At 35.6% G+C, this 25,541-nt stretch overlaps 1 protein-coding gene across 4 annotated transcripts in view; it reads right to left on the bottom strand.

Moving 5' to 3' along the window:
- Positions 1-25,541, bottom strand: part of CSRNP3 (cysteine and serine rich nuclear protein 3) — a 211,980-nt gene that overhangs the window by 88,318 nt on the left and 98,121 nt on the right. The window contains exon 1 of one of the 4 annotated variants that reach the window (XM_063694954.1): positions 21,936-22,369. The exons of 2 other annotated variants lie outside the window; for them this stretch is intronic. Coding sequence is in view for 1 of the 2 variants with exons in the window: in XM_031008414.3 (XP_030864274.1) it covers positions 20,091-20,163 (73 nt within the window). In the remaining variant the exon portion in view is untranslated. Of the gene's footprint in view, positions 1-20,090; positions 21,052-21,935; positions 22,370-25,541 lie in introns of those variants that run through there. One more of the 4 variants, XM_031008414.3, reaches the window with a different exon arrangement.

The raw sequence follows: 25,541 nt of genomic DNA, 5'->3' as shown, positions 1-25,541 counted from the left end.
AGATTAAATTAAATATGAGTATTTAACCATTTGATTACCAAAAGGTTTTTATATTTTGAGACATAGTTCATTTTAATGTAATATCATTATTCCTTTTTATTGGCAAATTGAGAAAATCCACCTGAGTCCAAGAAAATCTGTAAAGAAAAATAATGCCAATGTCTCCTGAAGTCCTTGATTACAACATTATATGAAATTCAGCTGGAACACAAAAAAGTATGCACAACCTTTGTACTCAAGTTCTAAAATTCAAGAAACCTAATTAGCTGAGCACAATGAAGCATATAAAAACAGTTCTAAATTTTAGGTAGTTTCCATTTCAGTATTGCAATGGGTGACATGCATCCCCATGCTACCTGCTTACTGAAGCCCTGGCCACTTTTTCAGAAATTTCCTAAGGCTATTTACCTGGAAGATAGCAATAATTGAATTGAAAGGCCTATGGGTAGAGAATGGATATGGTTTCTTCTAAATAATTTATCTTGGGTTAATGGACTTTCCCCTTTCCCTGGGCTGACCTTTCTCCACCTTCTCCATTTTACCATGAACTGGCACAGTCAAGTAAGGAGCACAAACTTTCTTTGCAGAAGGAAAGATATTTTAGGGTATAAACATTTTATAAATTATCTTAGATACATGTATGTGATCTTACATTGCTAAATTACATTAACTTAACTGAAAGTACAGTATTTAACTGAAAGGTTAAATATCCATTATCCAAAATGGTTGAGATAAGAAGCGTTCTGAACTTTGAATTTTTTTTGGATTTTGAAATGTTTGCATCTACATAATGAGGTACCTTGGGGATGGTACCCAAGTCTAAAGACAAAATTCATTTATGTATATCTTATTCATATAACCTGAAGGCAATTTCCTAGAGTATCTTTGATAATTTTGTGAACAAAACAAAGTTTTGACTCTGTTTTGACTGTGACCCATCAGATAAGATCAGGTATGAAAATTTTCACTTGTGGCATCATATAGGTGCTCAAAAAGTTTTGAATTTTAGAACATTTTAGATTTCAGATTTTCAGATTAGGGATGTCCAATCTTTATTAATAAGGCAATTCCATGCATTCTATATTCCACTTAATTTATTTCAGTTGATTCTAACTCACACCTGAGGAATTGAAGACATTGTCTCCTTTTTCCGCCAGAGTATAGTCAATCCTATAAATCAAGGGGAAGCAAGACCCTTAACACTATTCTGAGACCCCCTTAGTTATATTATCTCTGTACTGCTCTTGGAAATCTCTGAAATCACTTCTTTTCTGTGCAGATCACAGAGCAAGCAGCGTGTTCAGATTCTCCGAGCTGGGCCAACTCTCCAAGGGAGGTCTAAGTCAGTATTTTGCAAAGTGTGCTACCTGAATGAGCAGCAGTAGCATTACCTGGGAGTGAGATGGTTAGAAATGCAAATTCTCAGCTCCCATCCCAGATCTACAAATCAGAAATTCCCAGGAAGTAGGGCCCAGCACTCTTTACTTTATGAAGCCCCAAATTGGGTGATTTTGCAACACACTCAAAATTGAGGATCACTTGTGTAATTTAGTATGCTTTTTAGCCTCTTCATTCATAAACATGGCTCTTTCTTGGATGTGGTCACATACCAGCCCTAGATAGTCACATAAACCAGCACTGAATTCCTAGTCAAAAGTCTCTTCTTTGACCTTTCCTGGTGTAATTCCTAGTAAAATTTAGGAATTTTATTAGTCTGTTCTCATGCTGCTATGAAGAAACATCCAAGACTGGGTAATTTATAAAGAAAAGAGGTTTAATTGACTCACAGTTACACATGGCTGGGAAGGCCTCAAGAAACTTACAATCATGGCAGAAGGGGAAGCAAACACATTCTTCTTCACATGGCAGAAGAGAGAAGTTCCAAGAAAAAGGGGAAAAGCCCCTTATAAAACCATTAGAGAACTCGTGAGAACTCACTGTCAGGAGAACAGCATGAGGGTAACTGTCCCCATGATTCAATTACCCCATCACATCCCTCCCATGTCATGTGGGGATTATGGGAACTACAATTCAAGATGAGATTTGGGTGGGGATAGAGCCAAACAATCATTCTGCCTGTGACCCCTCCCAAATCTCATGTCCTCACATTTCAAAACACAATCATGGCTTTCCAACGGCCCCTCTAAGGTCTTAGCTCATTCCAGCATTAACCCAAAAGTCGAAGTCCAACGTCTCATCTGAGGCAAGGCAAGTTCCTTCTGTTTATGAGCCTGTAAAATACAATGGGGCTACAGGCATTGGGTAAACACACCTGTTCCAAATGGGAGAAATTGTCCAAAACAAAGGGGCTACAGGCCCATGCAAGTCTGAAATCCATCAAGGCAGTACTTAAATCTTAAAGTCCAAATTACAATAGGGTAGCCATTAAGCCTTAAAGTTCCAAAATGATCTCATTTGACTCCATGTCTCACATCCAGGGCATGCTGATGCAAGAGGTGGTCTCCCACAGCCTTGGGCAGCTCTGCCCCTGTGGCTTTGCAGGGTACAGCTCCCCTCCTGGCTGCTTTTATGGGCTGACATTGAGTGTTTGTGGCTTTTCCAGGTGCATGGTGCAAGCTGTCAGTGGATCTTCCATTTTGGGTTCTGGAGGACAGCAGCCCTCTTCTCACAGTTCCACTAGGCAGTGCCCCAGTGGGGACTCTGTGTGGGGGCTCCAACCCCAAACTTCCCTTCTGCACTGCCGCAACAGAGGGTATTCATGAGAGCTTTGCCCCAGCAACAGACTTCTGCCTGGACATAGAGGCATTTCCATACATCCTGCGAACCCTAGGCAGAGGTTCCCAAGCCTCAATTCTTGACTTCTGGGCACCCACAGGCTCAACACCATGTGGAAACCACCATGGCTTTGGGCTTGCACCCTCTAAAATAATGGCCTGAGCTGTACTTTGGCTGCTTTTAGCCAAGGCTGGAGCTGAAGCAGCTGGGACACAGGAGACCATGTTCCCAGGCTGCACAGAACAGGGGGTCCCTGGGCCCACCTCAGGAAACCATTTTTTCCTCCTAGGCCTCTGGGCTTGTGATGGGAGGAGCTTCCCTGAAGGTCTCTGACATGCCCTGGAGACATTCTCCCCATTGTCTTGGTGATTAACATTCAGCTCCTCATTAATTATGCAAATTTCTGCACCAGGCTTGAATTTCTCCCCAGTAAATGGGTTTTTCTTTTCTATCACATCATCAGACTTCAAATTTTCCAACCTTTATGCTCTACTTCCTTTTGAATGCTTTGCCACTCAGAAATTTCTTCTGCCAGATATCCTAAATCATCTCTCTCAAGTTCAAAGTTCCACAGATCTCTGGAGCAGTGACAAAATGCTGCCAGTCTCTTTGCAGAGCAAGAGTGACCTTTACTCCAGTTCCCAACAAGTTCCCATCTCCATCAGAGTCCTCCTGAGGCTGGACTTCATTGTCCATATCACTATCAGCATTTTGGTCAAAGTGTTCAACAAGTCTCTAGGAAGTTCCAAACTTTCCCATATCTTCCTGTCTTTGAGCTCTCCAAGTCTCTAGGAAGTTCTAAACTTTCTCACATTTTCCTATCTTCTTCTGAGCCCTCCAAACTGTTGCAACCTCTGCCCGTTACCCAGCCCCAAAGTCACTTCCACAGTTTCAGTATCTTTATAGCAGCACCCCACTCCCTGTGGTACCAATTTACTGTATTAGTTCAGTCTCATGCTGCTATGAAGAAATACCTGAGACTAGGAAATTTATAAAGAAAAGAGGTTTAATTGACTCACAGTTCCACATGGCTGGGTAGGCCTCAGGAAACTTACAATTATGGTAGAAGGGGAAGCAAACACATCCTTCTTCACATGGCTGCAGAAGAGAAAAGTGCCGAATAAAGGGGGAAAACCCCTTATAAAACCATCAGATCTCATGAGAACTCACTCACTATCACAAGAACAGCATGAAGGTAACTGCCTCCATGATTCAATTACCTCTCACCGGGTCCATCCCATGACATGTGGGGATTATGGGAACTACAACTCAGGATGAGATTTGGGTGGGAACACAGCCAAACCATATCAGTGTTGGATGTTTCATAAGTATTTATTACTAATTTCAACTTACTTCATTCATCTAAGCATACATTTAGTAACTATTGTATATGTGTTTGACTTCTTGAGTGGAATAGGGGATACAAAAGAAAGTTAGATGGTTACCCGCCCTCAAGAAGCAAACATTCACTATGCTGGGCTCCATCAAATTAAGAATACTCCCAAATTCATGTTCTACTCAATTGCTTTATTAATCCATGTCTTTCTGCATGAATGTTATATTAACAATGGAGATAACTGACAGCAATAGGAAGATACATCATTGTCCACTCTTTTGAAAATAAAATCTCTATTTCTACTCTGATTTTACCACTATTCAGATTAGCATATTATTTTCTCCATCTTAAAGAGTGTGAAATGCATAAAATGTTCATGCATATCTGAGTAGGGCAAAGAGAAAAAAAGATATTTTAAGTAAAGTCTTGAAATAAAAGTAGGACAGGATATAAATTTTAAAATGGTTCACTTCAAACAAGATGCAAAGTAATTCATAAGGGAGAGACTCCAAGACACAAAGTAATACAAGATGGAAACCTATGTTTAAAAAGTACATTTTTATAATAAGATATTGCAATGGGAGCAGTTAGAAACCATGTTCTTCTTCCCCCCACACTCCCCCAGCTTCTTTAGGAAAGGTAGACTTCTCAAGAATCAAGGACACTTAATTGGGCTACAGGGATGCATGTCACAACATTACAAAAGGTGGTACTTGGTACTCTTCTTTTCCTTTCTCACCTCCCCAAGAATGAGAAGGAAAATTTTTGAAGAGATAATAAGATAATTAAAAAGTCTCTTTTTTCCTTTTAGTTAAATTTGGGGATGTCAAGAGCTGAAGAAATGGAGTTATAGGTTCATGTAAGTTCTGTCTCGGTCTTTAAAATTGAAACAGACTGAACTACAGTCAGGTCAAAGGAAGTAAGGAACTGTTTGCTAAGAGTGTGATCAGTATTTAAGCTAACAATTAAACATTCATATAATTACTGGGAGTCATATTCTTAACATACACCTACACCCATGAAACACCTGCTAAGTACAAAATTGCTTTGTGTAGCAATGAAGTATAATACCTGTCCAATTTCATTGCCTTTAAAAAATATTCCCTACGTGACTATAACAAAATGTCACAACAAAATTTGAAGGCCAAATGGTCCATTGTTTACCAGTATGTAACCCTTAATCTAGACTTAATAGAGGAGTGTTAAAGGGACATGTGGTTTTCTTCTATATCACCTACATTATCTTTCTAGGAAAGAAAGGAATATAAGGATTTAGTGAGAAGGCCCTATTAATAAAGTGTTGTATACCCGATTTGTTTATACTGTGTTGGAGGATTGCAATGTATGACTGACTAGATACAGAGCCAGGTGAGGATAATTAATACTTATCCCTTAGCTGCTGTACTCCTTAAATACCTACATATTATATCTTTGTTCCTAAAGATGAGGCCAAATTAAACTTGGTAGTATACAGCAAATGAAAATGTGCCAAACATTACAAATTGGCTTTATTTAATTTATTTATTTTTATTTGTTAGTTTTTAGAGACAGGGTTTCTGTTGCCTAGTCTGGAGTGCAGTGGCATGATCATGGCTCACTGTAGCCTCAACCTCCTGAGCTCAAGGGATCCTCCCACCTCTGCCTCGCCAGTAGCTGAAACTACAAGCATTCACCACCACCATGCCCACCTAAGTTTTCAAAAAATTTTTTGTAGAGATAGGGCCTTCCTATGTTGCCCAGGCTGGTCTCCAACACCTGGCCTCAAGCAACCCTCTCACCTCGACCCCCCAGAGTGCTGGGATTACAGCCATCAGCCACCACGCCTGGCCCTAAAGTTGGCTTTTATAGCACCAAAGCCCAAAGAACAGAGATAAAGTTGGACAGGCATTAATCTATTCTAAATATGAAGAGCTGAAAGTCTAAGCATAGAAAACAGCCATTTTATCACAGCTATCGTTGTCCAATTCATGAAACACATGCTAGTCAAGGGCACCACCATTTCTCACTTAGACTAGGCCAAGGGCCTCCCAATTATTCTCTCGCATCCACTGCTGCTAGCTTTCAATGCGTTTTCAAGGTTGCAGGCAGAATGATAAATTTAAAATGCAAATCTGATCATGTCAGTCTATGGCTTAAAACTCTTAAGTAGCTTCAGATTGCCTTAGGATAAAGTTCAAAATCCTCAAGATGGCTTATAAAGTCCTTAACAATCTAGCTTGTCTAACCTCTTCATCCTCATTTGAGCCACTGGCCTTGTCATTGATATTTCAGCTCTAATAATCTTGCAGTTACTCCAACTTGCAATTTCTCTCTGGTCTTTAGGACATTTGATATACCATTCCTTCTGATCTACTTTTTAATTTATTTTCATGGCATTTACCACCTTCTAAATCCGTATTATTTATTTATGTATTTCTATGCTTATTACTTACTGTTTTCATCTCCTGATAAAAGAATACAAGAGCAGGGATCTTTGTTTCTTTACAAATGTTTCAAGTGCCTAGAACAATGCCTTGTATATAATAGGTGCCTCAATACATATTTGTTCAGTGAATTAATATAAGCCTTTAATTTCCATAATTTAATATCCGTTTTTTTCTGCTAGACTGAAAGCTCCATGAAGTCAGAAATCCTATTCATCTCATTTACCACTCTAACTCCCCTAACAACATATTTGGTTGAATGAGAATGAAAATGAGAAATGAAACTGAGCCCAAAGCATCATACAATTTTTTTTGCTCGCAAGCAACACAAAAGCCAACTCTAGACTAACTTAAGCAAAAGACTTCTGTTGGGAAAACACTGGACTAGTTCATGCAATCTACGATACAGCTTGAAACCAAAACTCAGGAAACAGGAACTGGGGCAGCTTCTGGGATTATGGCTATAAAAATTCCTTCTCTGGAGCTCTGCAATTACCAGATTTAAGCTCCAGCAACTTCTCTCTGTGTCACAGTTCAACTGTAATGTTCCAAAGGCTGAGCAACTTTTTGACCTATCTTGGGTCAGGTGTCTGCCCCTTGATCATTCAACTACATGGCCATTAGGCTGAGAGGGAGACATTGTGAACAGGGGGCCACCTGTCTGGCTACCACTCCAGAGACTCAATTGCATTTCAAAGCCAGTATCATTTCCTCATCTGTCACCAATTTATCTTTTTTGTGCATTTATCAGTATAATCCATGAATTCACGTCTTGGCCACATTCTCAGGGATTTCCCTTTCCCTGCACCCACACTTCCCTGTCTACTGCAAAATTTAAATAAGAACTACTTTATTTTAAAACATTAAATAAGCATGTTATGATCTCAGAAATCTGTTATTCTTCACTAACATATATGATTTATTTAGTATTTACATTAGATATGACCATTGCTCAGAAGCCTGTGAGCACATTTATGAAAAAGTAGCAGAAAAGTGTTAATGTTTCCATCTCTGTCTGCAAGAAAAAACTAATAAAGAAACAACACTAGATTTTCTGTGGTTGTAAGTACAATTGTTTCATTTAATATATTTCTGTCCTATTGGGAAGGCAAAGTTAATGGTGAGTTCAAAGGGAAAATATCAGAAGCCAGAAGCATATTAGGGGGAGGGTTTGATTAAAAATGTCAAATCAAGAGGACGGATAAAAACATACATTTTAATGCCTGTGGAAGAATGGCTGAAATGAACCTTTGGGTATATCTTGAAATCTTGTTTATTTTACTCTTTTTTGACAGTCTAAAAATTCCATGGCTTTCATAGATACTCATTGAGTTCTTACTATCCCCCTGATATTCATCTAGTGTTTAATCCTTTTTTCTTCTTATATTTTGCCCCTATTTCCTGTTCTGTTATCTATCATAAGGAAATGACCACAGAAAATATGTCTTAAGAACACCATAAATCCCCATGTCTGAGGAGCAGGTAACACAATTTGCAGAAGAACCTCTTAGGGTTGTCAGATTTAGCGAATAAAAATATGGGACACCCAGTTAAATTTAAATTTCAGATTAAAAAAAATGACATTTGGGACATACTTACACTAAAATTTATCTGAAATTCAACCTTAACTGAGAAATCTACTTTTTTGTTGTTTTTTGTTAATCTGACAATCTTCATTCATTCTCTTGGTGAGAAAGTAAATGACTGTGCAATTAACCAAAACATCTAAATAGGAAAATCCACCTGGATTAGAACCACGTACATGAAAATTCCTGCCCTTGAAACCCAGTAAATAAAACATGTAAAGTCATTTGGGTGAATCATGAATTTACTAAACAATCTGAAAAAGTTTGAGTGCTGAGTGATGGTTAATAGATTAAGCACAGGCCTGCCTACCACTGATGTAGGAAGAAATGAACTTGACAGGAAGTAACTCTGGCATGGCAATAATTTTCTTATATGGTAATGAGATGTTCGCTTTAATGAGATGTTATTTCTTTTCTGGCCGGAAAATGAAAGGAAGGTGAGTCCTGGGTTCATCTGATCCGTAGGATCCTTATTCCATCACACTGTGTAGTGCATGAGCCTTAGGGGGTATTCTATCAGGAACAATAGGAGGCATCAAGAGCCCCTCTGTCCACTTTTACTTGGGAGATTCGGTTTATCCTTTGCATTGCTGATTTTGTATTTAAGCAAAGTGAGAGTAACTTTTAACTACAAGGATCATTAACAAAGATTCTTCCACCTTTGTAATTTGGCAAAGGTGGAAGATTTTAGATCAACAGGCATGTTAAACAACTTGCACTACAAGGTGGCATGAGAGGAGGGATTTTTTGTGATTTGTGAAAGTGCAAAATGATCTATTGTGCATTCTTCCAGTAAATTCTTCCAGCAAGCACAAAACACCAAGAAACTATGATAAAGTTCTATTCTAATGAACTTAATAAGGTAAGGGTGCTTGCTTCAATCAGCAATGGGCTGAGGGCCCAAGAAACACCAGTGTCTGGATTGAGTTGCATAGGAAAAGCTTTTCTTCTTTAGCTTTACTCAGAAAGGAACGTAATTTTGCTGTTTCTTCTGATTGCTTCACCAAATTCAAATGGTGATGTGAGAGACATTGTAAACAAGCTGATGATAATACCTGTGAGTGGCTCATCTGTGATAGCAGGTAGGAAGAGCTTAGCTGGCAAAAGTAAAAATATTTACAACGTCAAATTATCAACCAGATGGTCTACTGGGCCAGATAGAAGATGAAGAGGACAGTGGCTCAATTGATGGTATATAGGTTTTATTACAATATTCAAGAAAAGAGAACTCAGTTAAAAAAAAAACAAACACATTATGCTATGATACTTTTATAATTTTGAGGAATAGCTTTAGTTAACCAAATGTTCCTAAATACCTGAATAAATGTTTAACTGTTAGTTTAAATTAAATCCTTTTCATTCCCAACTTTTTAAAACCATGATTTTGAGGAATCTATAATGTTCTGTCCTTATACTATTATGTTAATCAAACAGTGAATATAGTCTAAACCAAGCTTGTCCAACCTGTGATCCATAGGCTGTAATGTGGCCCAGGACAGCTTTGAATGAGGCCCAACACAAATTTGTAAACTTTCTTAAAACATTATGAGTTTTTTTGTTTTTTGTTTTAGCTCATCATCTATCCTTAGTATATTTTACGTGTGGCACAAGACAATTCTTCTTTTCTAATATGGCCCATGGAAGCCAAAAGATTGGACATCCCTGGTCTAAACTCTTTGCTAAATAAACTAATCATCATTTTAAGCAGTTGCCCTTCTAAAAGAAATGACTTCTTTAGTAGGTTTCATAAAATCAGTGCAACTCTGAATTTTTTGCAGGCTTTTGACTCATTCTATAAGCTTTTTGTTGTTCAATCTTTAAGCAAATTCTCTTCCTTCCTTTTCTTTTTCTTCTTACTCATTGCACTCTCATATTCTTTGCACAAGAGCCTGTAGAGTTGGGATAGAAGAAAAAGGCCACCTCTTCAAAGCTGAGTACTATGTGACATCATATTTCACTGACATCACCCATAATGGAAATAAATTCCAAGTGTCATTTAGAAGGCCCTCTCTTTGCTACTACCTAGCTCTTTGTTTCAGTCATGTGATCCTAGCCTCAGCTGCTTTCCCTAAGGGTGCTTCAAACCCAGCAGAGAAGTTGTGTCGGAGGGGTTCAAAGCAGAGCGACCCCATCTTGAGTGAGGGCTAGAAAAATGAGGCTGGGACTTGCTGGGCTGCATTCCCAGAAAGCTAGGTATTCGTAGCCTCTAGGTGTTTACAGTTAAGGGAACAGATTGATAATGTTTACTAAATAGACTCAAGAGTTGGGAGTGTCCTAATATCCTGACATCTTAAGAACAAAAGCATTCCTAATTTTGCTTTAAAGATAATAATATTGATTCATGAAAAACATAGTAATTAAGAAAATTAATCCTTTATCACAAACCCTTGTAACACAGCACATCTCCCCATGATCTTTTTTTCATCCTATTTATACAAGCATTGTACCTAAGGTGGATGCGTTCCTCCTCTTACTTTCGGAAGCCCTACCCTGTCTATGAGTAGCTATTCTTTCACCACTTTACTTTCTTTTGCTTTGCACTGTGGACTCACCCTGAATTCTTTCTTGTGTGAGATCCAAGAACCCTCTCTTGGAGTCTGGATAGGGACCCCTTTCCTGTAACAGTTGTACATGCTTGTGTTTGTTTAATTTGTTCTATTATTTGTTCCCAACGTTTAACTTACTGTCATTTATGACATACTTCTTCTCATTATTATTTACTAGTGTAAAACATGAAGACCGGGGAAGTGCAAGGCATTATGTAAAGAGATATGGGAAGAGGAAGAGGACTTAAATAGATCTACTATGTGCCAGTTACTTTACAATCTTTATCTTACTGAATCTTTACAACAATCTTGCCATGTTACCCTCATTTTACAGTTAAAGAAACCAAGTTGCAGAGAGATTAACTACTTTGTCAAAGTTTCTTAGCAAGCAGGATTAGAAGTCAATACATCTATACTATGCTTCCTCCCACTGGGGTCTTTTCCAGCAAATCACAGATGGTAACTACAATGCATAATATTTTTAACTTTTAAAAAAGTGCACATGCATGTTGGGGGATGCTCCTTTCAAAGCCATATTGAATGTAATTGTTTGTTGGAAGGCATGACTTTTAGGTCATTCAAACAATTACCCCTGAGTAAGCAAAAAGTGCCTTGAACATTTATCACTTCATACATTTTGAGAATAGTTATGCATTTTTCTAAAAGAAAAAAAAGGATATATATTTCTACAATACTAGAGTCATTTCTGCCTAAACCCATTTGGCAAGAAATTAGCATATCTGCCGCCAAAACAGGAGGAATCTGGCAATGAGTTTACAAGGTAAAATCCCGCAAGGTGTTTCCATGGGGCACTACCAATGTGAAAAATGCTGCTGGTGGCTTGCCAATGTGAGAAGCACAAGTTGGCCAAATGTACTTCACTTGTCCAAGTGTCTGCTTAAGCCAAGAACCCTGGGAGCACTCCTGGCTAATAAATATTTTTGTTGGAGAAATAATAATTGTGGGGCTCCCAAATTATGTATGAATTCTTTATGCCAGAATTGTTTGTGACCTTGAATTAAAGGACTGAGTTACTTTATATGCGGTGGATCACAACATTTCTGCAGTTTGATGATTTGCAGTTTGAGAATTTGATTAAGAAATGAACACTTTCCCCAGAAAAAAGTGCACATAGCAGAAATGCATGCCATTTATTATGGACTCCCAGGATAAAAACCTCTGCTCTGGTGATTGTATCATTTCCCCAGCTTTGGTGGGTATCCAGAACTTGGAAAGATGATTCACTGGGAACACATTATTTCAAAGTAAAAAAGAAGTTTATAAATCTGTTGCCAACATTCCTTTTACCGTCAGGGTCACCCACTTCCTAGGACAGGGCTCTTTCCAGCTCCTTCAGTTTCTTCTGGCATTTGTGCCAAAGGACCTACTGCATTTGCTGGAGACATTTCCAGGGGATTTCTTCACTGTCGTCTTGGCTGCCACATACTACTCAAACAACCACCCAAAACTGGCCTCATTGGCAACTTTGTGGCTTGAGGAATACTTGACAGGAATGGTTCTAGGTTAAGGTACACTTTCCTAGACAGTACCTGTCTTTCCTAAAAGGTGGTTAGATAGCCTCATTCCATTTATAATAACTCCAGTTAGCATTTAGTGAGCACCTACTATGGGCCAGATGCTTTGTAACCGTTCTCTGTAACCTTCCACCACATTCTACAAGGTAGTTTTAACAAAGGAAACTGAAGTTTCAAAAGTCTAGATCACTTGCTCAAGGTTTATGGCTGACCCAGTCCTTCTCTGAAAAATATTCCTTGACCAGTAGCACACTGTGGTTAAGTGGCTTCTCTGCATTAACACCACCTGGTCTATGCATTTATCAGTACTTATTAGACTGTATTATAATCCCCGTTCAACCCAATGTTTTTCTCAAACTTGATTATAAAACACTTTGTGGAGACTGAATAGGTATTCCAGTGCCTGCTCAGTAAATGAATGGACATAAATTTGGAGTCTGAATCCTGGACCAGCTACTAACAAGTGGCATAATTTTAAGTAGGAAGATTATTTCTCTGGGTCTCAGTTTGCACTTCTATCAAAAGAAGGGGGCCAGGCGCAGTGGCTCATGCCTGTAATCCTAGCACTTTGGGAGGCAGAGGTGGGAAGATTGCCTGAGGTCAGTAGTTCGAGACCAGCCTGGCCAACATGGTGAAACCCCATCTCTACTAAAAATACAAAAATTAGCTGGGCATGGTGATGCATTCTTGTAATCCCAGTTACTCGGGAGGCTGAGGCAGGAGATTTGCTTGAACCCAGGAGGCAGAGATTGCAGTGAGCTGAGATAGCACCACTGTACTCCAGCCTCGGTGACAGAGTGAGACTCTGTCTCAAAAAAAGGTGGGGGTGGGAGGGGTGGGCAGGGCATAACTAGTAAAACATAGGCTCTGATACAAAGCAGACCCCACTACCTGAGAATAAATGACAAAAGCCATGACCTCTATGCAAAGACTGATGCCTCTAAATTGTTCATACCCACTTCCTTCACCCCAATGGCTAAATTGACTTATGTCCTGCTGACAAAGAGAGGGACGGCTATTCCATTTACTAATAATTACAAAGAGGTTTTCCATGACTCTCTCTGGCTGGGAGGTACTCAGGAAGCTTTCCATGTTACCTGCACTTGTGTGCCATTGTGATTAGTATTCATACAAGTTGGCCAGAACTTGGTTTTGAATACCTCTTGGCCCTAAACATTGATCATCATTTGGCATTTGGCAAAATGGTATAGTGGAATACACTAGTTTGAAAGTCAAAAGTTCTTCCCTAGGGTTAACTTTTAAGATGGTGTTTTAGTTATCAAAAACAGAGGAAACAACCAAGAACACGATAAGGCTTTTAAAACTGTTGAAATTTGATCAAGTGCCTAGTGTAAGCCTACTTTTCCCTCCATAACAACAAAAGTGCCAAGTGAAGTTAATGAAAAATTTATTTTACATGCTTGCAATTAAGACTAAAGAATAGTACTTAGCCTAATTCCTTGGACAGTTTGCAAGACTTACCACATTGAGGAAAAAAAAAACAAAACACACATGGATCTAAAAGAATTAAAAATTATTATTATTGCATCACTGGAAGATAGCATTTTTTGTTTCTTCTTAGCACTTAAAAAGTTTCCCTTTGTCCTTTAGAAAGTTTCTGATTGAATAACAAAACAGATGAGGCAATGTAAATCAAAGGCTATTTAAGATAATGATATCCTTTTCCTTTAGAGGAATCATCTGAATAGTGTGAAGGAAAAGGGACTTTAAAAAAACATTTTCCCCATAAAGTACATTAAAATAGACATCAGAATAAAATATGGGCAAGCTTTAGAACTATACCCATCCAAGCACTGGGATCCTGCCAAAGATACTGCACAAAAAATAAAGGAGATTTTTAAAATTACAACAAGTAGAAAAAAATACTTTGGACATTCTTCAAAGTAAATCACCACCTTAGGCACAATATAGATTTTTACTATTTAAGGCAGGGACAGGGAACAATAGTTGTTCAGCCTGAAGCTGACTTTGCATTAAGCAGCAATTAGTAAAAAAATAATATATAGTGTAAAATTAGCTGGACTTTCAAGTCTCAGTAAATGTTCTATGGAAATGTAAAATTTGTTCACAATAGAAATAAGTTGCACCATAGTCATACAATCTTTTGAAACTTGGACATTCACTGTTTAGAGCAGATTCACCCTTTAAACAAGTTTCACAAAAGTAGAGTCAGGCGGATCACGAGGTCAGGAGATCGAGACCATCCTGGCTAACGTGGTGAAACCCTGTCTCTACTAAAAATACAAAAAATTAGCCAGGTGTGGTGGCAGGCGCCTGTAGTCCCAGCCACTCAGGAGGCTGAGGCAGGAGAATGGCGTGAACCCAGGAGGTGGAGCTTGCGGTGAGCCGAGATCACGCCATTGCACTCCAGCCTGGGCGACAGAGTGAGACTCTGTCTCAAAAAAAAAAAAAAAAAAAAGTAGAGTCATGATATTCCTGCAATCTACTCTGAACTGGTTACTAATGTATATTTACCAAAAAGCACTTCTAGGTACGCTACTATTAAAATAATTTTTAAGTAAAAATGTAGATATATTTTTCTAAATTTCTTTTGGAAAACGTTGCGACTAAATCAATTGATTCAATATTTCTAAACACCAATATGATATTCAGGAAGTTTAAAATAGCAATTAATTTGTAACAAAGTGATCACTTCATGATTCACACAAATTAGCACCTTTATGTCATTAGGTAGAATTAGGTGCTTTATGCCCCATAGTAACATTGGCTCAGCAAACATTTCTTGGACACTTTCTATGTGCCAGGCTCCCCTTGTAATTGAAGAACTTATAGTCTATAGATGAGATAGAAACTCTGGATGGAGCAGAGATGAATAACTACTGCCTTAATTGCATAAAGTCAGAATGGAAAAATAGTAGAGCAGAGGCACAAAGATGGAAATTTGAAAAGCCTTAAAGGATATAAAAAAAGGGAGCTCAGAAAAGCACATATTGCCACATCATACCTGGGGATTTTGTGGAGACCGTACTTCTAGTTGGAATGATTCAAGGTACATATCTATTTAGCCACGTATGGTTTGAACCTTGATGACCAGGCTGATTGCTTTCTCTACTTGCCCCATTCAAATTCTAACCATTAACTGCTCAGTATTACCTAGGATAACCTCCAATAAAATCCTGGTAGGTTTCTATTTTTGGAAAACACATCTTTTCCTCATCCATTGACACCTAAGATGTTCCATGAGGATTTTCTGTAACTATAAGTTTAAGCTGAACTTGCCTCATCAGCACCAGGGAATCAACTTGTGTGGGCTGAAAAATGTTAATATTAGCTATCATCTATAATATTCCTATTATGTGCCAGGTATGTATCATGTCATTCCCCTTTCATAAAAATCCCTTGATATAGAGACTAATATTACCACTTTGCCAATGAAGAAGATGAGGCTTACAGGTTTCAGGTACCACGTCAAGGCCATATGGCTTGTAAATCTCAGAGTACATTGTGTAAACAACTCCGGAGTTGGGACTTGAACTTAAGTTCTTAACCATTCCCTTATTCAGCCTCTTCACATTCCATGATATAGCTTGAAATCACATATAATATACAACACAATAAAAGCTTTTTCTATCAAGAAAACAATATACAATATTTTTCTGGTTTTTTTCTTTGTTCATAAATTGACCTAAATTTATAAGGTTTTATTGTATTAAATAAAGTTACCCAGGTTTGTTAAAGTAAGAATCCTCAGGCCTTTTAATATGCTAGTGTGCAAAAGAGGACCAGAATGATAAGCTATTCTCCAAATATGTTGGACTAGATCTCATTCTTACAGAGTCTTTTGATACTAGGTTCATGGAACCAACAGTCCCTTAGATCAAGTTCTTCACAGTATATGAGAACACCTACTAAAATGGTATTAGCTGCTTTGTGTATCTTAACATATTATATTAGTGAGATTTCAAAGAAATGGTGGTTGAAGATTCAGTTGTCTTACTTTCCTTATTTATGATTAGGGAGAGTGTAAGACATGAGCATGAACACATGTGGCTAAATGCATTTCTAAATGAGTATGTGGATTCATAAGCTTGCAGGGAGATAAAGAATTGAGCAAGCAAAATTTCTTCCCATCTAGCATTGTGGTGAAAGGTGGTGAGTTTAATGCCAGGATTTGAAAATGAGATGGACCACAAGTCCCAAAATTGGCAAGAAGTATATGGCACCAATGATTAGTCAAATGCAACCAAAAAATTGGTCTCTGTGTTTTCTTTTGTATACCTGTTAGAGACTCCTCATTTTCCCATTTGATATAAAGTAAGTTCAAATTTCTGTTGATAGTTTAATATTATAGATTCTCATTGTACTAACAAAAGAAAATTTTCATTTATTTGGAATTCAAATGATTTTCAACATTCTGAACACAAGACAAACTAAAAATAAATTTTGCTTATTTTTTATGTTCCTATACTATATGTATGTATCTGTCAGGAGTTCAGTATGTACGAGAAATATGGAGGAAGGTTTCTCTCTTTCTCTGTCCAGGAAAGTCAAAGTGATTTAGAATTGAATGTAAAGCAAAGTTCAAAATTGATTTCTGAATTGCTCTCAAAGGACAATTATTAACTATGTTAAAAATAATACATATTAACATTTAAAAAACAATAAAATTATAAAAAGCATATAAAATTATATATAAAAGTATATAATAGTAAGAGGCTATTTGGTGTTGGAGAACAGTTGGGAATAGTTTTGTCTTTTGCAGTAAGTGAATATCATGGTTGGACTAATAATTATTATGTCATGAAAAAAAACCTAAACTGACTTTCACCTTGCTCTATAAGGCAGTATGATGTGTAGTATATTTTTGTTTCATGACAGCTATTGGCATTTTTAAGAACTGGCCTTTATAATCATAAACTTTAGCTACTTGGAAAATCAGTTTATATCATACAGATTATTTTCCAACTCTACTAGACAAGGTATTACTATAGCATTACTATAGGTCTAATAAGATCTTTAAAATCATTTTACAATTTTATTGTTCTTATAATTTTTAACAAAATTGATGGAATTTTATGTAAATTCTAGAATAGGCAAAAAAAGACAATTGTTTTGATTGTTTTCTTTTAAAATATTATATTAAAATAGAGAAATGTGATTGTTTTGAATACTCAATTATTTTGAGCATTTTCCTTCTACATGTTTCAGTAATTTAGTTTTGTTTTTTTTTTTCTATTTCATAGGCTCCAGAATTTCAGGAGAACAAATATAGCAATAATAAAACTTAAAACCTATACATGTGATTTTGAGATGACAACAGTTATTTGTAGATTTTAGACTATATTCCACACTGCTAGACTGAGTAGAACATGTTTGCCCTGAAATCTTTTCCAAGCCTACAATATGGTCTCTAGTTTCAAGTGATGACAAAGACAGACTGGTAATCAAAGAGCAGGAAATTCATTTTTGAAAAATCCTCAAAGATTCCTTTGAAGTCTGATATAACACTATCTCTTTAAGTAGACTAAGTACATATCCCTAAAGATTTGTTTTTAGATTACTCTATTTATTCTTTTACTTCTCAAATTTGATTTGAATTGTATTTGCACAAATGCATTTTTTCTATATATGTTTAGATATTCAGACCACAGACTTACTGTGTATATGCTGCTGAGATTTGTATGGAAGTAGTATGGCTCGAGCTATTGCAAAAGACTTCAAAGTTTTGAGTGAATCTGCATAGAGACATAAATTATCCAGGATATTCAAAGCCATAAATTAGCTGCAGGACATATATAGCTCTCTCGTGGCTCACAGAATCACAACAATTCTCTTTATTTCACATTTGTCTATTATCACGTTTTCTCCAAGAATCTTCATGGGCTTTCCTTCTTTGCCCACACTGTTTTTATTTCCATATTCAGAACATGCTCTGTGGTAGCAGTTGCATTTACAAAGTTAAAAGTACTGGACTACCTAAATGAATGTTAAACTTGGTTCTTTTCTCCCTCTCTGCCTACAACACACACAGGGATTAGTAGACACAAACTACAGGCGCTACTGAATTAAATATAAAATTAAACATTTTAAGAAAAAATTGTTGAATTAAATATGATTTGCCACTGAAAATATTTTCTTTGGCTGCTTGAAATATATATATATGTGTGTGTGTGTGTGTATACATAATATATACAATAATATGTATAACATACATATATTGTTACACATATATGTGTGTGTATATAGTTTTATACATATATAAAACAATTATATGTATATATTTGTTGTTTTATACATATATAAAAAACTATTATATATCTATATATAGGTATAAAAGCAAAGCCTATAAATATTGTTTGGACCAGAGGACAGCGTATTCTGACCAACATAAAAAGAAAATAGCTAATTTAAAAAATAACCCTTTTACCTAAAGTCATTATTGAAAGTTTCAAAAGAGAAACACTTCAGAAGAAAATGCCAGTTTTTGAATTTTTTAAAAGCTCATACAAAACATGAATTCCTTTTCCTAAATTAGTCTCAGGATCCTGGATAAATGTCATAATGTCCCCATAGAGTGATAAAGGGTGAGAATCTGGCCCTGAATAACCACTAAGTGAATTTCATAAACATTTGAAATAATTGTCCTTCACTGTTTTAAATAGCTATCCTCCTGTTTTGGTTCCTCCTCAATCCCCCTCTATTTTACAATAAAACATATTGTTGCCAAAATACCTCATCTTAACCATTATAATAAAATTAACTCCCTCTTTTCAGGGCAAAGAAAGTAATTAAGTTTAACTAAATATGTACTAGCTCTTTGTATGTAAGCTTCATAAAATTCATTTTTAAATATCTTATGCAAATATAAAAACATAAAGCAGTCATTTCATGGCTAAAAGCTATTTTTGCCTCTTCATCTTTTCCAACATATTTTCATACACATACAACCTGTAATACAGACAGATGCACAGTTGATGCAAATGAAAATAACATTTTTTAATCAACATTGTAACTGCTGAATTGATATACTTAAGTGCTTTAATGATAGGAATAAACAGTTTGATTGTACTGTTTTAATTAAGTTTGTTTGAAAATATGTTTTAGAAATAAAAAAATATGAACAATAAAAGTGAGTACACATTTATTTGGTGCAGGACAGACTTTCCTATGATGTAATCACACATTTTACAAAAGTGTGATATTTCGTGCATGGAAAGAAGACTTTTGTCCTGTCTGTGACATTTATAAGGATCACTTTACAATGCAGACTTAACTGAAAGGAAAAGTCATAGGAAGTTGAACACGTTAAATTCAAATAGCATTATCCAAAAAGTCCCAAAGAGAATTTATAACAATTAGAAAAATCAAAGAAGGGTTTAAAGGATCTAGCCCCAATAGAAGAAATTATTGCTCTGAGAAGATATTTGGCAATAAAATATAGAACAAAAACCCTCAAAACCAAAACCCTTCAAATGGAATGAAAATATACTTATTAAAATTGTCCTTATGAGATTGTGTGAGATATGAACAAAAGAACTCCATTATTTAATACCAGATACATCACAAGAATCTTAGGCTAGGAACTCGGATCTTATTTTAAATACATTTCTTTAAAAAATGTGAAAATCCTCTAAAAGTTGTAAGCCTCAATATTTTTCTAGATGTTTCAACTCAGAGATCTCTCTTCAATAAAGAACTTACCCCCGAAATGGAATTATTTAGAAGCCTAAACCCAGTTTTTTCTCACATGAAATTATTCTATTGGAACAAAACACCCATGTTTCAAGTAGAGAAATACGAAGAAGAAAATTAAAAAAATAAACTAGTTAAGGGAATCCTGAAAACCAGGAACACCCTGCCAATTGCCACGATGAATTAAAATAGCCAATGCCCATCAGTGTCTTTAATAGAAATAAAATCAGGCGCATCATGAAATGTCACCATACCTGCGTGCACTATATAACGACTACGGCACACACGCTGTAAAATCTTCACTCTCAGAAATAAAGCACACTTCATTTAACTGCTGCAAAACACTGCTGCAAGGAACCCCAGTACATTTTTTTCAGGCAACTGATCCAGCTTTCCACCAGCCCTGTGACCTTTGAACTCCCTTCTGCCCCCTCCTCTCGCTTCTGCAGTCAAAGCCTCCGAGCTGGTCTCATTTGCATAAGGCTCAGGCAGTCCTCCAGCAGCTGAAACGGAATGCTGGGTAAGGAATTGTGGAACTGCGGTTCTGCCAGGCTACCTGAATCACGGGAGAGCAGGAATACGCGATGGGGAGTGGGCACGGGTTTTACTGGGCTGTCAGCATCACATTTCCCCGTGTCTATTAATGGATAAACGATTTTAACGCTTTGTTTTAGAGTCCTATTCTCACTGCTTACTCCCTCCCCACCAAGAGAAGCTGTCAGCAGCGACTATGGTAACCAAGGAAACCCAAATAGTCAAATGCTTCATTTAAATACGTGTGGAAGGCCAATTTTAAATTTTCATTAACTTCCCTTGTTTTTGAAACACAGCTTTTTTTTAAAATTCAAATACATATTGCACGTATAATCAGGCACATGGGGTATTTCTTTTTGTTGCTGTGGGTTTAAACAGCATCTTGCAGGCATAAATTTATATTAGTCACTACACAAATACATGAGGTCACTATAGTAATTCTGTAAAATGTTAAATGTGCCCAAGTGTCTTAGAGACTATCATCCTAAGTGGTGTCCAAAAATTAATTGTAAAGAATTTAGGTCCCAGGATGCCTTTAAAACAATACAGCAGTCAAAATGTAGAGGAAAGTTAAACTATGTATTTAAATCTAAAGATTCATATAGCAGCAATGCTTGTCTGTCTTTGGCAAAGATATTCAGTGTTGTGCTATTATTTGCTAGTTATTTCTTCCCTTATTTTGCTACACACAACAATCTCTCTATTTGAAACATAAACTTCTCTATTGCTCATAAATGCAAGAAGTGGTTATTTTCTACATAGAAAAAGTCATGTGTGTACATATTTTATAAATATACATAACGACACATAATCTTTCTAAATGGTAAGCCAATGAAAATATGCATCATCAAATAATCTCTTCTCTTAAAAATTAAGCAAATTTGTTTTTCTCTAAACATCAATGAATAATATTTATAAAATAAAAGGTTTTGTGCAATCATCTTTTCCATTTGTCAAAAGAAATATAACATGAAAAATTAAAAGCACACAACAAATAAATACAGATATGTGTTACTAAAGTATAAAATACATTGTTCTAACAGTGTTATTTACATTTCAAAATTTCCTTGTTTTTAAATTTTTTAATTCAAATAATTAAATATTCCAAACCTTCCTTTTGCAGTATACTAACACACATCAACAAATTTTGAATGATATATTATCTAATTTATAAGACATGTAAACTATTGCAATACAGATTGTTTTAACACTGGAAAAATAATTTTGAAGCTTTTTATGTGAACTATTTGTCAGTAGTATTCTCTTTTATATTATTTCTGCATACATAGGAGATTAAAAATTATTGGATGAATTTATTTCTTACCCATAAATTTTTAAAATAGACTAAATAACTTTTCAGTTTAACATAATGATATCAACATTTCTCTGTCACATCTGACTACATCGACAATTTAATCGCATTGGGTCAATTCAAGTGCATCCTTAATATTATACACTACAAATATCTTGCAAAGTTTTTGTTTAAGGCAAAACACACCAGCCCATTCTAATTTAAATCCAGTCAAACACAAGGAAGTGTTGGAGTAATTTATAAAATCACCAACCTGTTCAAATAGCTGTAGTCTTAGTCCTTGCACTCTTTATTCATTAGGATCCAAAATAAATGATCATTTTATCATATGTGTCAGCATCACCGAAGACACAGTTCTTCCTGGTTCAGAGGAATCTTCTTAAATTTCCCAGCCCTGTGTTTTATTGCTTGTACCATATGCTTTATTGTTCAGCAACAAGAGCTTCACTCTGCACAAAGACTCATTACCTACTGCTTGCTGCACGGCATCAGCCTCACTGAGGCTGCCTATATGTGATCACATGGAGTTTTGTCTGAGAGAGCCAGGCGTGCCACTGACTTCACTGTGTCTATGGATATTTTTATCATCTGAGGTCTACTAGGAGGAAGGAATAACAGATAAGGAAGCTGCTCTAAGTCATTAATGCAGCACAACTTATGGAAATCCCTTCACAAGATTCTTTTTTATTATAGAAAATGTTTGAGCAAGCTCCAAAAGAAGTTAACTAGATTTTATTTTAATAAGAGGTTGAATAATAATTTGAGGAAGGAGAACTTGCAAAAAGCCATTTCCTATCTCATAATTTCTGAAAGTACTTTTGTACGAATGTTATTAAAGAGCCTTGCGCTACTGAATGATTTGGCAATATGTTTTAACCATTAGATTGCTGGCATTTCTTTTTCTTGGTGTTTTGTTTTTTGTAAAAAGATAATTGCTGTTTCCTTCAAAATATCCTCAATTAAAATCTCAATCACTAAAAGATACTATATGTGAATAAAAATATACTAATTACTTTTGATAAAGTAGATGAGAAGGTGAATCTTTTTTATTAATGTATATAGATGAAGTAGATGATTAATTTATCTTTTCAAAAGATGACACATTCCTAGAACAGCTGACTTAAAGGAACAATGCAGATTTCAATTTAAGTTCTAAAGGACATATGGTTTTTATTAATTTTTAAAATTGCGGTAACTTATTTTAGACAGCTTACCTCAATAAAGCATATGATTTACCTTATCTGATTTCAATGTTAACAAGTAGTTTCAGGGAAAACTATTCAACATTTACAGGAATTTTCCACCACACAAATATTACATTAATATATATACAAATATGTGTGTGTGTGTGTGTGTGTAGTCAGATTGCCTTTCTAAAAATTTTTTTAAATATATAAAATTATTTCTCAAAAACTGAAAATGGAATTTGGATTTCCAGATACAGAACTATTTAGTTATTGGAACTTATTTTAAAACATCGATTTCTTATCTCTTTAATGACTGTCTAAATTAAAATGATGTTTGAAAGCTTGTTACTTTTAAGTCTCAGTGAAAATCTTATGACAAATACATGCGAAGTGCAACAAAGAGCACACACAGAAGGAAAAGTCAGAAGCACTATAAATACAGATGAGAAAATAAATTTTCTGAATAGTTAGATATATAGTAACTTAACGGCACTTATAAATAATTCAGTAATTAAAAAGTGAATATACATATATATGTATATTTGCTTAAGCCTTCCATTAATAAGAAATTCTTTCGGGGCAAAAAATATTATAACTCAAAATTTTTTGTGCGTCAACTGAAAGTTTTAAAAATAATTTAAAACCAGAATAGGTAAGTACGGTTAAGTAGCTTAGCTTTTAAATACAATGAGTTAATACCTTTCTTTATGATATTATTTGTAGGGTTAGCATTGATCTAGAATGTTGATGACTTAAATAAATGTTTATGACTTAAATAAATACCTTTTGATGGGTTTTTCTTAACACTGAAAGAAATATTCATATATGTTTTAGATACCACCATTTTAATGCATTTGTCCCAAAATGTTCATGTTCATTTTAAGCACAGCATTAGAGCTATGCTAAAGCTGCAAAACTTTGGGGCATTAAAAGAAAAGGGCTTATAGTATACTTCTGGGTTCTTAAGATATGTACATCCTAGTTAATATATTTGATCATGTCACACATGCTAATGTACAAGGAAGTAAACAAAAGACAGCCATTTTTTTTTTTTTTTTACTGCATCACTTCAAAAACATTGAAATAAAAAGGTTGCCCAATGGAAGGAAAGAATCAGCAGAAAACTAAGTTACTTGCAAGTTTTTAGAAAGTGAGAGTGGGAGAACAAGAGCTGGGAAATTGGAAAAAAAAATCCACATATATGTGAAATTTGTGTGTATATATGCAAAGGAATAATTTAACAATAAGAAAATAAATACAAGGAATATGAAAATAGCTAGCAATTAAAACACATTACCAGTAAAATTGTGAGTCTCCAATGGGAAGTCTATAGTGTATGGTTTTAAATATAAGAAGTTGACAATTCATGTTGAAAAAGATATTTAAAGGTGGATATCAGAACTAGAAAGAGATAGAATGAATCATGGGATGGTAATAATCTCTCCAGGTCGGCTATTCTCATAGATGACCTTGGTGAGTTATTCCAGTATCTTATGCCTTAGTTTTCAAGTCTGCACACCAGGAACAGAAAAGTCTTTGGAAAGTATGTCATGGAAACCTATAGCAATAATTTGTACTTCAGTTCTTTACATTGGCTTTAACCAAGTATTGTCAACTAATATTAATAAAATGGAAAGATATGATATAAAATCTAATGATTGCTTAAAAGAATTTTTAAATAAATTATTCTAACAACACAGACAAACAAGTATAATAAGTAGATACGATTTTTGGAAGTAAGAGGTGATTTTTTTTTTCTAATACATGCAGAAAAAATAGAATTAAATTTAAGAAGTACTATAATGTGAAATCTGATAAAATTGCCTCAGGATAAAAACAAATTACAAAATATGCCCACCCTTCTAATCAAAACTCTGGAATCAGTGAGATGGCAAGAGGATAGCCCCAGAGATTCTCAAATTACACAATGGACAATGGTGGCTCTGCTTATAAAACAATTTTATGGGCCAAGAATTTTTTAAATATGAAATTAACAAAGAAACACAAGATCATAGCTTTAAGAAGCAAATTCCATCCAAGATTAAAAGGATGTTTTAATTTACTTTGGCATATTAAAAGCTATGAATTGGAAAAAAATTATGTCAGCTCTTACAATTGACTCTTTGTTAGCTTGTTTTTTCTCTAAAGACAAATAGGCCTCATAGAATTCTTTTATTTACTCCCCTTTCCTACAAAATGACCAAACCTTATCAGAAGTAATCCAAAATATTTGCTATCCAGTTCTTGAAGTAATTTAGACATGAGCTTATGCTAACTGGACAATCTCTTGAACATTCTACTGCATGAAGAAAGATTTACTAACACCATCACCTGTGTTTCCTGGAACCATATTAACTGGTATGTATACCACTTGCTACTATTAGATTCTCCCTTGATGAGGCTGGGTTTTCTTGCTATATTTTCTTCTCCTTCACAACACATTCAGAGAAGTCAATAAATTGGCTACGTCAACCTCAAAATCCAGGACTAATTCAATTCAATTTAACAAACATTTATTGAGAAGATACCATGTACCAAGCTCTGAGAGAGTTGCTAGGGATATAAAAATGAAATATGCACTGTTGTCAAGAAGATCATAGTTTCTTTAGCTTAAAATTAAAAAAAATGTGCTGAGCATGTTATGTGAAAGTATTAAATGGTACTTTTTCAAA

Source organism: Gorilla gorilla, chromosome 11 (assembly GCF_029281585.2).
Source record: "Gorilla gorilla gorilla isolate KB3781 chromosome 11, NHGRI_mGorGor1-v2.1_pri, whole genome shotgun sequence".
Taxonomy (NCBI): domain Eukaryota; kingdom Metazoa; phylum Chordata; class Mammalia; order Primates; family Hominidae; genus Gorilla; species Gorilla gorilla.
This window is presented reverse-complemented; position numbering and strand designations above follow the sequence as displayed.